The sequence below is a fragment of the Lycium barbarum genome, chromosome 12 (genome assembly GCF_019175385.1).
Source record: "Lycium barbarum isolate Lr01 chromosome 12, ASM1917538v2, whole genome shotgun sequence".
In the NCBI taxonomy this organism is placed as follows: Eukaryota; Viridiplantae; Streptophyta; class Magnoliopsida; order Solanales; family Solanaceae; genus Lycium; species Lycium barbarum.
In genome coordinates, this window is record NC_083348.1 from 106,176,832 (window position 1) to 106,190,582 (window position 13,751).

The 13,751-nt window shown below is 37.5% G+C and overlaps 1 protein-coding gene across 3 annotated transcripts; it reads right to left on the reverse strand.

Annotated features, from left to right (window-relative positions):
• Positions 1 to 373: 373 nt before the first annotated feature.
• Positions 374 to 9,446, reverse strand: LOC132623999 (uncharacterized). 3 transcript variants are annotated; one of them, XM_060338815.1, is made up of 10 exons: positions 9,201 to 9,444; positions 8,963 to 9,009; positions 7,802 to 8,809; positions 7,553 to 7,732; positions 5,630 to 5,718; positions 3,482 to 3,584; positions 3,303 to 3,407; positions 1,925 to 2,042; positions 829 to 987; positions 374 to 668 (listed from the first exon to the last, which is right to left on the reverse strand). In XM_060338815.1, exons 1-10 carry the CDS (start codon positions 9,346 to 9,348, stop codon positions 514 to 516), a joined length of 2,112 nt encoding a protein of 703 aa, XP_060194798.1. In that variant the 5' UTR covers positions 9,349 to 9,444; the 3' UTR covers positions 374 to 513. The 3 variants fall into 3 exon arrangements, with proteins under 3 accessions (XP_060194798.1, XP_060194797.1, XP_060194800.1); XM_060338814.1 differs by having other exon boundaries at positions 7,553 to 8,809; XM_060338817.1 differs by lacking the exon at positions 829 to 987 and having other exon boundaries at positions 7,553 to 8,809; positions 9,201 to 9,446.
• Positions 9,447 to 13,751: the final 4,305 nt, after the last annotated feature.

Sequence of the window (13,751 nt, forward strand, 5' to 3'; positions counted from 1 at the left end):
AATACAATTAATAATCTAATAAAATAGAAGCTTAACGATGTAAATTGGACGAAAGGACAGACAAAATTAGGTGTCAACATAAGGTTGTTAGAAATAAGGATATATTAAACCCCATAGGTGGATGGCAGAGGTATTTGGGAGCTCAAAGGTGAATGATAGGGGTATTTGAGAGCTCAAAGGTGGATTGAGGGTATTTTTGCACTCTTTCTAATAATTCGAGGGTATTTTAGGCTCTTCTCCGAAGTTAAAAAGTGTATTTGGAAGTTCATGCTTGCTTCATGTTTTAGTTTTAACAAATATTGGAACGATGGGAAATGGCCATCAAAGGTAACGGACTAAAACTAAAAAAGCAAGATGTAGGAAGCAAAAACAGTTGAACCTACAACTTCACAACTCATTACCAAAACACCATGCTCAAATCTAGGTGAGTAACTAACAAATCTCGGTTCCTAAATAAAAGGTAAAAGATTTCTTAATATACAGATACATGTCCTTATCAGGTCCCTTCAAAATTCAGTAACGCCTACCACCAGATGTTGACATTAGGACCCGATTTGGCTTCTTCCCCTTCTTCCCTGCATCATTTGACTTAGACGCGTTGGGACCTTCAACAGCTTTTGCCTTGGACGTTACATTTGCAAAGGACAGAATTCCAGAACTCCTTGTTCCTGAAAGAAATGAAGTCCACTGGTTATGAACACTAATCCCCATATAAGCAAAATCAAACAATAACAGTTTACAGCAAACTGTGATGAACACGTGATCAAGAAGAATTGAGATTATAGCAGATATTCATGTCAAAGTCAACTACGAGATTTAAAAAGATACCAGCCGCAACAGAAGAATCACGCGTGGACTCATCCGTTTTCAGAGCTGGAGGATCACATCCAGCGGCAAAACCAAGCCTTGCAACATTCGAGAACAGCTGTCTGCCTCCAGGCACTGGGGAGCTTGATGATGTTACAGCTGTACTCGTACTTCCCAAAGCTTATCACAAGAACAAACACAAGAACAATCATTACAACTAACGGGAAGATGGTCATAGTACCGAGTATTATAAAACTTCGAATTTGCGAGGCTTTTTCAGTCATGAAGAGGAGCTTAACAGTTAATAGCATCAGTGTCAAAACTGCAATGGCAGTCAAACTTACTGATAAAATCAAGCTCAATTTAGCTTCCTACGGTAACCATTTCTATAACAATCTGAGTCACAAAATAACTGCGCTTTTAGATGGTATCAGAGTAGGCAGAGATCCTGATTCCAAGTCCCACTACCACCCATTATCAAAAACGAATTCCATGGCCCATGAAATTGAACCAGGCTAGCAAGCGAGAGAAAGGGGGGGGGGGGGGGGGGGGGTACTGAAGAGACAATTAAATGAATAAAAGTGCACTCTCTGACAACTTATGCTTTTCGATGAGATGATCATACACTTCAATAGTATACACAAGTTAAGCATTGTACAATAACAACATACCCAGTATAGTCCCACAAAGTGGGGTCTGGGGAGAGTAGTGTGTTCGCACCCCTATCTTCTTTAATGAAGATAATGTACTTAAAGGAATATAGTGGTCTATAACCAGCCAAGTAATGGCATGAGTTGGGGGATTAGCAGATATACTCCAGGATGGTTAAAATTCCAAACCATGTCAGATGAGAAACATAAAACTTATTACACAATTACTCCCCCCGTCCCAATTATATGATTTTTAGTCGGTCCCAAAAAGAATAACACATTTCTATATTTTGCAACAATTTAACTCTAAAACTTTCATTACCCTTAATGAAATGATTTCTAGCCACAAAAATTTCTTTAGCTTATTTTAAACCGCAAGATTCAAGAGTCTTTCTTTCTATTTTAAACTTTGTGCTCAGTCAAACACCCACATATAAATTGGGAGGCAGTAGCAATTATCGACATACCTTCAAAGTCATCGCTAGTGAAAGTAGGCTGTTCTGTGAAAGATGGTTCTGAAAAGCTAAAAGGCAAAGGCTCTAAGTGCATGCCAATGGCGTCAGCTTTAACTTGTTCACGCCGTTCCTGGGAAAAAAGAAAAATGTCAATTTTGACGAATTCATCAATAAAAGGAATCATCCAAACCTAGCTTCTTTTTAAATCATGTGCACTGCCAACTTCGGGTATCATGAAAATGAGAGGCAATAAGCTACGAGGAGCTTCTCAGAAACACTTTTGGACCTTAAGCTAATGATTTGCCTTTGCTAGGGACACAATAAACATGGTCAAGAAGGGAGGACACTCTGCAAGCCTCAATAATTGATAGGTTCCTTATCTCTACATAGTGGAATGAAATCAAGAGTTCAGTTCAGAACACAAACCTCTTTTGCTAGAAAGTGGAGAGTGGGACTCAACACCATCTTACTTTAAGTTTGAAAATATGTGGCTTCAACAAGAGAGGTTCATTGATTCGGTGAAGGGATAGTGGCAGAATTACAGAATAGGTGGCACTCCAGACTTTGTACTCATTCAGAAGTTGAGGAACTTGAAAAAAGGACATCTCCAACTGGAACAGGGAAGTATATGGTAAGAAGTAGAAGGAGGGCTCTAGTTGAACTTTCAGCTTTAGAACAGGCAACAGGCAAGAGAAAACAGAATTCCAAGTCAAGGTTCCTGAATCCGAAAATGGAGTTGGAGAAATTGCTAAAGCTGAACTGCTGAAGATACCTCATGGAGACAAAAATCAAGATGCTTATGGTTAAGAGGAGTGGACAGGAATACAAGACACTTCCAAACACTAGCCAACTCACATAGGAGATTCAATTCAATTGACAAGCTCAAAGTAGACAGTGAAATCACCGATGATAAGGAATTGATCAAGGGAGAGATCCTGAATTACTACCAGAATCTTTACAAAGAGAATGAAGAGTGGAGGTGAACTTCCAGTTTTGACGATGCAGCCAGACTCTCAGAGGAAGATAAAAACACTAGGTGATTTCGTCTCATTTGTCCAAGCCTTGGTGGACAAAGTCATCCGGTACCTGTAATGGTAGGAGGTGTGATGGTAGGAGGTAGCAGATATCACATGGAATCAGTCGGAGTTACGCGCAAGCTGGACCAGACACTACGGTTATTTAAAAAAAGTAGAGTAATGCACATTTTCTCTCTAAAAAGTCCCTCCATTTTAAGCATGTCTTTCTTATATCCTGCACTTGAATCTTTTAACACTTTCTGTTGTTCACTCTGTGGGCTTTTTTAAACATCATAAACTCATGATGCTAAACCATTAAATTGAGCAAGAAAAGCAAATCAACTGTAATTCTGTGAGAAGCATGAGCTACAAACCTTCCTAGCCTGCCACTTCCTTTGTTTTTCCCTACTTTTGATTTCCTCCATAAATGGAGATAGTGCATCCATGGGCAATATCTTGCTGAGATCAATTTCACAGAGCTGAAAATTACAAGTGAATATAATTAGAGTGAACAAGTCAACACACCTCCAGAAATAAGCATCACAGCAAGTACCTGAAATGTTGTCGTCAAAGAAAAATGACTTAAGAAGCGGTAGCGCCTTCTCATGGCCTCCGATTGCGTCACAGACTCCATTTGTAAAATCTTTCCACTAATTCTGTATCCAAGATTTCCTCTTCTAAGTTGTTGCACGATAACAAACGGCATATGGTCAAACATATTCACACAGACAGGTATATAGTGTTATTTTCGGGTAAGCATGGAATTTACCACCCTTTAGCCTCTGTTGTCCGTCCCCACTGGTAGACCCATTCCCTCTCTCAGGTCACTGCATAGTTCACCACCTCAACTCTCACCCACAATAGAAACCTGTCAGAGCAAGCGGATACTTTGTGCCTTTTCTAACTCCCATCCATCCCCTGTGTCTTTTTTTTTTTTTTTAGTAAGAGTAATGTTAGCTCCAGCACAACATATTGACTAAGCTAGGGATAAGGAGCTAACAGAATCCAAAAAGTTCACTGGACTCCATCTTTCCTCTTTGTCATAGCAAACCCATCCTTCCTATGGCCTTCGCAAACCAAAGGAAATCACCATCCTCAACCGCTTCTGGTCAGTTTACCACCAGCACCTACAGCTCCTCTAGGATAAGTCCAACACATATGACTCCCCTACCCAAATTCAGTTTGAATCCCAGTTTGAGAACCGAAAATGAAGCTAGCTACCATTTGTTAAATAGGTGAGAGAAGGTAAAGGGGGTTGAAATGAGATTTAAGCTGAAAATTTGAGGGGTGGGCAACTCTCCCCTTCATGTCATGTGCAAGCCCTTTTTTCCTTTTTATGTACCTTAGATAAATTGGCTTACTAATACGCCCCACTGCATATTTTGGAGAAAGGGCCGTATAGAAAATGCATACATAAAAAGGTATTCTTTTACAGGGATGGAGGGGACATTAACATAAACCTCAGTGCTCTTACTTCCAAGAAGCACATATGGTAAGATTCGTCTTTCCACAATGTTTGACCTAAGTCGCGATAGATTCACCAATTTCCTGATTGTGCTAATTTCATAACCAGTCTATGATTGGTCTTTAGATGAACCCAAAAATTTGACCAAGGATGAAATTGCACAAGCTAAGATATGGTGAATATTAAGAATAAAGTTGAAGCAAGAAAACCTTTTTTTTGAAACTGTAAAGTTGGAGCAAGAAAACTAACCAGTAAATAAAAGGGAAAAAAAAAAAGCCAAGAAAGAGGGAAAAGAAGGAGAGGACCCCATTCAACAGACTGTTGACACTACCAGTTAGCCACTCTATTCAACAACATCAACATACCCTGTGTAATCCCACAACTTTTTTTGGGGGGGAGGTTCACGCCCAATGGGACTCTGTTCACGCCTGCTTTTTTGAAACATTCCTCCATTTTCACAGAAATTCTCCCCTCAGTGCCCCTTATAGTTCTTACTCTCACACCCGCTGAGACCCCCTGCCCGCCCTAGCCCTGCGCAAACTCCTCTAGACCCCAAGCTTAGCATATACCCTGCTCCTTTCCCGGTAACTATTCAATATCTATGTCCCTCCCCAGAACTTGTTGTCAACATTTTTCTACCTGTGATTCAGATGCATCATCCGCCCTTTATTTGCTTACCAAGTTCATCAAAACCTCCCCCTTCACACAACATCTCTTCCAGAATCCCTTTCGGAACTAGCTTTTCTCTGATGAAAAGTGAGTTGGGGTTTAATCTGTTTGTTGTCTTGCCAACTATCTAGCAAAAGAAGGGTTTTCAAATTATACCTCCGAACTTTGTCCGGTGAGGTCATATGTTCTCAAAATAAAGCTAGATTTTAGTAGCTAATCTCACCAAGGACCACCCGAAAGAGAAGATATCTACTATCAAGGGCAGAATAGAACCACAGAAGAATAGGGACCATATTGCAACTTCAATCAAACAATTGGGAACAAAAGGATAACATAATCCACATAGGACATTTGTAAAATCTGATACTTGCCTCCTTACAAATGAAGGCAAAGTATGGGACAACCTAAATGTATCAAAACTGATTTCAATAGGTCCTCAGATGTGCAGTTTGTCTGAAACCAACAAAAATAGGCACAACAAAACAGAGACCCCTTTGCCACCTTTTACTGGAAAAAGTATAGCATAACTTATAAACTTAACAGTAAGAATGTAATTATCTTTCAAACCTGTTAGGAAGACTATCATAGCCACCATAGTAATGCAGAAGACACTTCATGTTCAGCGGATGAAGGATAAGGTGCTGACCATCAACTGCCTGAAATAACCAGGCAACTATAAAACATGTATAAAGCTGTGCATTACATATCTCACAGAAAAAAGAGAAGGCTATTGACAAAATGCATGGAGTGGCAACATGATAAACAGTTGTGAAACAGTTCCCAACATGTGATGTTGTTGACAAAAGAGATTGTGACACTAAAGCCGTCAAAAACTATGTTTAGTTGGAGTTGACAAAAGAAATTGAGGCAGCAACACTGTCAGATGTTAGCTTAGTTTGAGACAAACTCTGTTATGCTAGGATTCATTAAGGAGTTTCCACGAAGCTGAAGGGAAGAAGCAAGCAGAAGCAGAACAAAGTATGAGAAATGACCCCCACGCTATTAAGTGGACCATGAAGGAGAGGCTCAAGAGGGCATTTGAAGGTGTCAATAACAGGCATTCACAAATGGGAAGTTTGCCGCTCTTTTCAGTCTATTTTGAACCAGCCAAAGCATTCAAGTTTCTATGGAAGATCAGATGACCTTCATGGAAAACAATATCTTTGTACGTACATCTTTATTCTTTTGTGTACATGGGCTTCCCCTTTCTCTTAATGAAATCCCATCACTAGTTGCTATAATATACAATTTTATCAACTACCTATGTTGATATATCAAAAACTTAATAGCACACATATTTAAGAACGGAACTTTCTTTGTGGAAATGGTTTTACCCCACTTTGCCTGATGTATTTAAGTAAGGGAAATAATATATATTCATGAATAGTTTTTGCTCAGCAGCTAAAAACCCACTGAAGAACTTGTTCATCAAAAGGTAGATTCAACTGAATGAAAATAAATCAATTAGAAAGGACAATAAAGCCTGAAACTTGCACCTAGTTATCCCAACCACCAGCAACGAACTGAATGCTTGAAAACAATGGAAAGAACTTTTCTTTTATTCCTCCCTTCAACTAAACAATGTTATAAAGCTTTTACTCAAAAACTAAACAATGTTATAAAGCTCAGGCAAGGGATAAGTACCACACAAACAGAAAAGAACCAAATATCTAATAAATATTGGTAACGGCAACAAAAAAAAAATGGGATGTTTTTCCATGTGGGCATGGTTAGCTAGTACCTGTGCTTGGCAGGTACCCAGTAAAATAGTTCACACCAAGCAGAACAACCTTGATCGGCATGGTTACCTAGTACATGTTCTTGGCAGGTACCCCGTAATATAGTGCAGACCAAGCTAGACATGACACCATCGTTATAAGAAAATAGTTACCTTTTTTTAATCGTAAAAAAAAAAAAAAAAAAAAAAAAAAAAAAAAAAAAAAAAGAGAGAGAGAGAGAGAGAGCGCAGAAGGGATCACAAAACAAAAATGGTATCCTATCCAGCTTGGTGTGCACTTCGGCTATTTCACTGGGAACTTGTGAAGCACAAGTGATCTGATTACTTTTGTCGTTAAGTATCCCACATTTGTTGAAGAAATAGGTTATTGTCTTCTTATAAGTTCTAATCACCTCATGAGCTAACTTCTAGTATGAGTTAAGCTCACAGTCCACTTTCTTATCAAGGCATCAGAGCTAGATTCATCTCTATTCTGTGTTACTCAATGTACAATATTTTGTTATCTACTCTCCAAATGTCCAATCCTTGACAAACATGGGTAGGACGGGAGGAGAGGGGAGGATGTTAAGTGTCTCATATTGGTTGAAGAAATGAGTTGCTGTCTCCTTGTATATATCTGGGTAATCCTCACCACATGAGCTAGCTTTTGGGGTGAGTTCGGCTCAATTTCTATTTTCTTAACAGTACACATGCATCTAAATGTAATACACAGATACTTGCATAGAAAAAACAACATCTTCATATGAATTCACCTGGTAGAAACTGTAAGAATTGATGTCTTCTCTGTTTGCAGTGCCACTACTGTCTTTCTGTGGGCTCTTGTCATTGTCACATAAGGACAATGAAGATCCAATACAATCTTCTATTGATTCAACATCTGCAGCTTGAATAAGCTGAGAGTCCCTCACTACCTTATTGAGAGTTGACTTCTCCTGCAATATTGGCTTATCAGTTAGATGACTGGATGGCATTTCAAGAGTAGATTGACCAGCAGAATGGACCTGAATACTTTCTGTTGACTGAGCTCTATAAGAACACTTCGCCAAAAAATTATCTTTGTTAGATTTGCTGTTTTGGACAGAAATATGTTGCCCATTCCAGTACTTCTTCCTCTGCTCCAATTGTTCCATTGCAGCACAGACAAAGGGAAGTTTCTCCATGTCATCAACTAGGCCTGAATCTGCTCTAGCTAACCAACTATCAAGATCAGACATTGCCTCTCGGACAGAAAGGTCAACATCTGAAGTAAATATGAACTTAGAAAATGACTTCTGAACCTCCTCTCCACCAACAATGCCATCATTATTTTTCAAAGATGAAGTAAATGAATCCTTGTGACGGGTTAAAAGGACAAACTCAATGACATCACCAACACGAAGTTGCTTAACGTTCTCAATTTGGATGGTGTACAAATCTTTCGAAGATATCATCATAAAGCACAAGGGGCATTTCTTCTTGAAATCGTCTTTATGGTCATCTTCTTCGGAGATCATAAAATATTGCATAATACAGGGAAAACAGAAGATATGACCACATGAAGTTATCTGAGGACACAGAGGATCCTCTAAGCATATGGGGCATTGCACTTGAAATGGAGTGGAATATCTCACACAAACAATATCCTCCCATTGTAACATTTTGTCTGGATCCATTGATTCAGGCGTGTAATTGCCTGAATCCAACAGAACAAACTTGTAATTTGCTTGAAGAAACAAGTCTTTGTTGTAAGGTTTTCTCTTCACGTATCTCCTTGGAGGAGGCATCCTAGGTTGTGGACGAGAAATGGGATCATACTGAAAATTCAGCAAGTGATTTCCACTAACCATTTGGGCTCTTCTTGGAGCTGAGCGGGTAGCAATTCCTTGAGGACTGTTGGAACCAATCTGGTCTCTTCCACTGGAAGGGTCATTGGTCCTAGCTGATTTTCCTTGTTGGTGCAGTGAAATTCTATCACTGTTATGGGGTCGTGAACTTGTGAAACCATCTTGACCGCTACTGGAGTTGTTCACCTGCAAGCACACATCATCCAAGCAAAAATGAAAGACGAAATAAGATAGAAATTACAATTAAAGGAAAAAAGAGCATAACAATTGGCGCCAAATGAGTGGATTAGTTAATTGGTTGAAGAGGAGAAGTCAGAGCTTACAATATGCAAAATTTACCTTTTTGGAAGATCCTCCAGAAGCATATGCAGTGGGAGCCATATTTCCTGAGAAAAAAGAAAAAGAAAAGCATAAGATGAAAAGAATATCCACATCGGCCAAGTTGAAGAGATGATAGAGACACTCACTCCAGTGAAAAAACAAACAAACAAACAGAGGAAAAAAGGAAAATTAAATACTAAATTGAAAAGAGGCGCCCAAGGGTAGAGGGGGGTGGGAAGAAGCATCATATTCATACCTGAGAAGTTGTGGGGAGACAGGGAAGGGGGAGAGGGTTGTTGGTGGTGGTGGTGTTTGGATCCATGATTGGGGTTAGGGTTTGGAGAGCTTGGTGAAGAGGAAGAGGAAGCTGTATGAGTGTCGCTATGGGAAGACAAGATGGACATGAAATTCCACAAAGATTTCCTGGGTGAGAGATTACACAAAGGACAAATGGGGGGTTTGCTGCGTTGATCGTTTCGGGTTTTTGGCTGCCTTAGCACCAATATATATATATATATATATATATATATATATGTGCTTACACGGTACAAGACGGGAAAAACTTCGGAAAAAAATGTCCTAAGTTTAGTTAATTTAATAATTCTGGAATTACTACATTACTTCTATGAATAACATCACATTCATTAAAAGAAACTCCTTTAATTATTACAACTAGTTTGAAGTTAACTTTTACAGCTTATAGTTTAACCTTTATTTGTTTTTCCTCCTTGATCTGTTCATACTTTAGAGTAGGGTTGGGCATAAATATCGAGAAAACGAAAATCAGACCAGACCGAATTCATTTGATTCTTCGGTTTCGGTTTTCCGTTTCTTCTATTCAGTTTCAGTTCTATTTTTTCTAAAAGTTCGGTGTTCAATTCGGTTCTGATTTTGGGGTCTTGATTCTTCGGTTTAACCCAACTTTTATTATATAGGTTTAAAAATATAATACTCAGCCACTGCCACTTATTTTAGGCCCAAAATATTTCCCATCCAAGCCAATCCCAATAGTTTATTTCCTAATACCTAATTATGTGGTATTGATCTTCACACTTTATTGTTGCCTGCTACCGCAAAGGTTTCAGCTGCTCTTTGGAAGTGGAATTTCAAGCTGCTGCATGCTGCTTGCTACATGCTTTGATAATACTAGTTCAATAAGATGTCGTGAGAGTTAGTTACTATAGTGGACTATGGAGATTTAACTGACCCTTTAATCCTTTATGTATCTTTTTTTTTTTTTTTTTGAAAAAATCGAAACCATTTTAGAAAACCCTTTAATAGTTCGGTTAGGTATTCGGTGCACATTTTTCCAAAATCGAAAATCAAATAACCGAATCGAAGTTTGAAAAAATCAAACTGAATAATCGAACGCCCACGCCTATTTTAGAGTGTCTTGAAGTTTCTCAAAAGCTCATTTTAACTTAATAATAACACATAGTAATAATTTACACAAATATGATGACATGAATTATGTATTAACTGATTTAGTGAGTAATACAAGTAATTTGGTTTAATCAATCATTACTAATTTTTTATGCTCCAACACAAAGTTATACCAATTTAGCAAATGTGCATACGGTTGTTGAATAAATAATATTAATATTGTTATTTTGATCGAGATGTCATAAATTTACTTTTGTGCGGTTGAATGGTGAAGAATTTGAGTTTTAAGCAAATTACTCAAGCTTGTAACACCGAGTTGAATTTCACCGATGTGATATTTATCGTATCACAATTTAAAATGTACTAAAATCTATTTTAAATAAGAAAAAAAACATCTACATTAATCAAAACCAAACTAGATTCGAGGGAATGATTAACATTAGTCGGTTGAATACCCAAACAAGTATATGGCAATTAATTAAACAAAATAAGTTAAAAGGAGCCATTAAGATTGGTAATACGATCACTTGATTAAATAGTATGAATGAGCTTTTATGTGTTCTAGGTGAGATTAATCAAAGTCAATGTACTCAATTTTTAATGAGTAATGAATTAGGAGTAATACAATTCACATTTGCAACACAAATACATCCAACGACTAATCACCCGAAATCTACGTACTCAATTAAAAGCATAATCACATTACTGATTAGTGTCACAATATTTTGGTGGATCAATAAATTCACCTTGTGTCCTATGTATACGATTTGTAGATTTACTAGTGTTATTTTAAGGGGAAATAATCCATATACCCCGCTCACACATCTAGTTTGCAGTCAATCTAGCCTACTGTATCATTCTAACCCACTACTGTATCGTCAATATATAGATAATGTATATGTTCTTTATAGCTATATATAAACATTAGGTATACTCTTATATATTATGTATATACTTTGTATAACATTGTATAAACATGAAACCAATTCAAATTGCAGTGTATAAATAATGTATATGTTCTAAATAGCTATACGTAACTTGCTCAACTTTTTTTGTAACTTTTTCGGGCAATTCGCAGGAATGACCCTTATTCGAGGTGGCCTTTAATTTTTGCCCCTCAAATTGCTGGTCTTTAATTTTTGTCCCTCGCCTAGAATGCCTGAGTTCTGGTTTCGAACTCCGGCTCAGGCATAAAAATTTTAAAAAAAATTGCAAGACAAGACTTTTGAAAAAACCTGCCTTATGTGGCATATGTTGTTTTAAGGCATAACTAAAGTTTTGCCAGATCCAACAGAGGTTGCCTTATAAGGCAGATTTTTAGTCAATTTTTTGCGCGGAGTGCCCTTCTTTTGGGCTGGTCTTGATATTTTGCCCTTCATTTATGCCTTCTTTAATTTTTGCCCCTGCCGCTTGTTTAATGAATATTTTTTGACGAAATTACCCTTACCCCATTAAAACCCTTTCTATTTCGTCATTTGCCCTTTTCTTTTCTTTTTTTGCTTCTTCGTTCCTCATCTTCTTTGTGTCTGTCTTATCTGTTCTAAAATTTAGGTACGAATTTGGATATTTTGCTCGTTTCAATATTTGTTTTTATGTTGAATTGATATCTTTGTCTTCGTCGTTTTTTATATTTAATTGATCCTTTTTTATTTAAAATTATAGTGTTTTTGTTACAGTGTCTGTATGATTTTTTGAACTTTAGTTTCGTTCCCCATGTATATATTCTGGTTTTTTGAATGTCGTATTATGAATGTCGTAATATGTTTTAGTTGATTTTGATATGCGTTTTGGTTTTCTCTTTGTTGAATCTTTGAAGTTTTGTCTGTGAACAGCTGTTTTATGTTGTTGCTGTTGTTTTTGTTTAGTAATCTAGGTTTTGTGAAGAATGTGTTTGTTTGAGGCAACTTATGCCGGGTCCGGCAGAGTTGTTGCTTTTTGAAACTGAAGTTATGCCGGTTCCGGCATAAAGTTATGCATGTTCCGGCATAACTTCATGAATTAAGTTAATTTATGCGTGTCTTGATTTTTTGGTGTTGTCTTGTTAATAATTTTGATTTTTATGCAATCTTTATGTGTTTTGGTGTTGTTTTGTTAATAATGTTAGCCTTTTATGCAATCTTATGTGTTTTGGTTCTTTCTTCTATTATGCAGGTATTTGTGTACCAGTCTAGGGGCTGATTTTTTATCATGGTATATGTTAATTATTTTCATTCTCATTTTTGGTTTATTCTTATCTAAACTCTTGATTTCTGTTGACATTAATTTTTCTTTTATAGGAGGAACATCCCTTGGTTAAGTTTGAACATTGGGTTGAAGGAGGTGGCATGTCGAGTGGTGATTTTCATTTTCGGAGTTTGATTTTGTCCTTTTTGAGTGTCTCTCAATTGGAGTTGTTGAAAAAGGGTGTGTTTGGACAGTTTATGGATTTGGTTGATGTCCGCCTGAGTGATAGTATTTTCCATTGCTTGATCTTATCACAACTTACATCTAGTAATGATAGTGCGTTAAAGTTTAAGATTTTTGATCGCGTGTGTGTATTTGATTCCGAGTCTTTCCGTCTTATTACTGGGTTGGATTCTTGTGTTGGCGATTTTAGTGTTGTGTCTAGCAGACCAAATAGATTGTTGAGACTTTATTTTCCAAATCAGGATAGAATAAGGTTGTGTGATCTCAGGAGTTTTTTACAGATCAAGTCAAGTAATCGTACTGGTGGTTTTTGGGAAAGATCTAGTGATCCTGTTAGACTTGCTGAGGTCTATATATTGGAGAGGGTTTTGTTGGGTCGTAACGAGAAATGTGTTGTTAAAGGTCATCTAATGAAGATAGTTGACGATGACAGTCTTCGGGTGTCTTATCCTTGGGGTTCTCTTAGTTTTAATTGGTTGGTACGGTCGATTCGTGGTTGTGTGAAGACTTTCAAGAGCACGCCATCTACACGTTATATGATTAGTGGTTTCCCTTACGCTTTAAATGTGTGGCTGTTGGAGGTTTTCCCTATCTTTCGAGGGTTTTCAAGTTTTCATGGTCTGAAGTCTCCTCGTATGTTGTCTTGGGGTCCTTCAAAGCAAGTTGATTATAAAGTTATTACTGATAATTTCTTCCATGCTGAAAAAGTATGTGTTCCCCTTTTGTTGATGCTTCTTTTTCTTGGTTCTTTTTCCCTCTTGTTATTTTTTGTGTTTTTGTCTAAATTGATGTGTTTATATTGTGTTATAGAGATTCAAGAAATTTATTGTCCATGCTGTTGTTGTTGGTACGGAACAAGAGATGCTGGATTATCCAGTTGCACTTAAATTTCCTGATGATTCAGGCCCTTGTTCTTCCCGTGCGGTTTTGCCATCTGAAGTTACTTCTCAGATAGTTGATGTAAGTTGTACTTTGCTTTTTGTGTTTTTGGTTGGTTAACTGAATTCTGAGTTAGAGG

What these genes read in the sequence shown, in the direction of transcription:
- LOC132623999 (XM_060338814.1), bottom strand. Translation starts at nt 9,348, where the DNA reads ATGTCCATCTTGTCTTCCCATAGCGACACTCATACAGCTTCCTCTTCC. An exon ending in GTCTCCCCACAACTTCTCAG is followed by an intron (nt 9,010 to 9,200) that starts GTATGAATATGA and finishes CTTTTTTCTCAG; the next exon opens with GAAATATGGCTCCCACTGCA. An exon ending in CTTTGACGACAACATTTCAG is followed by an intron (nt 3,408 to 3,481) that starts GTACTTGCTGTG and finishes TGTAATTTTCAG; the next exon opens with CTCTGTGAAATTGATCTCAG.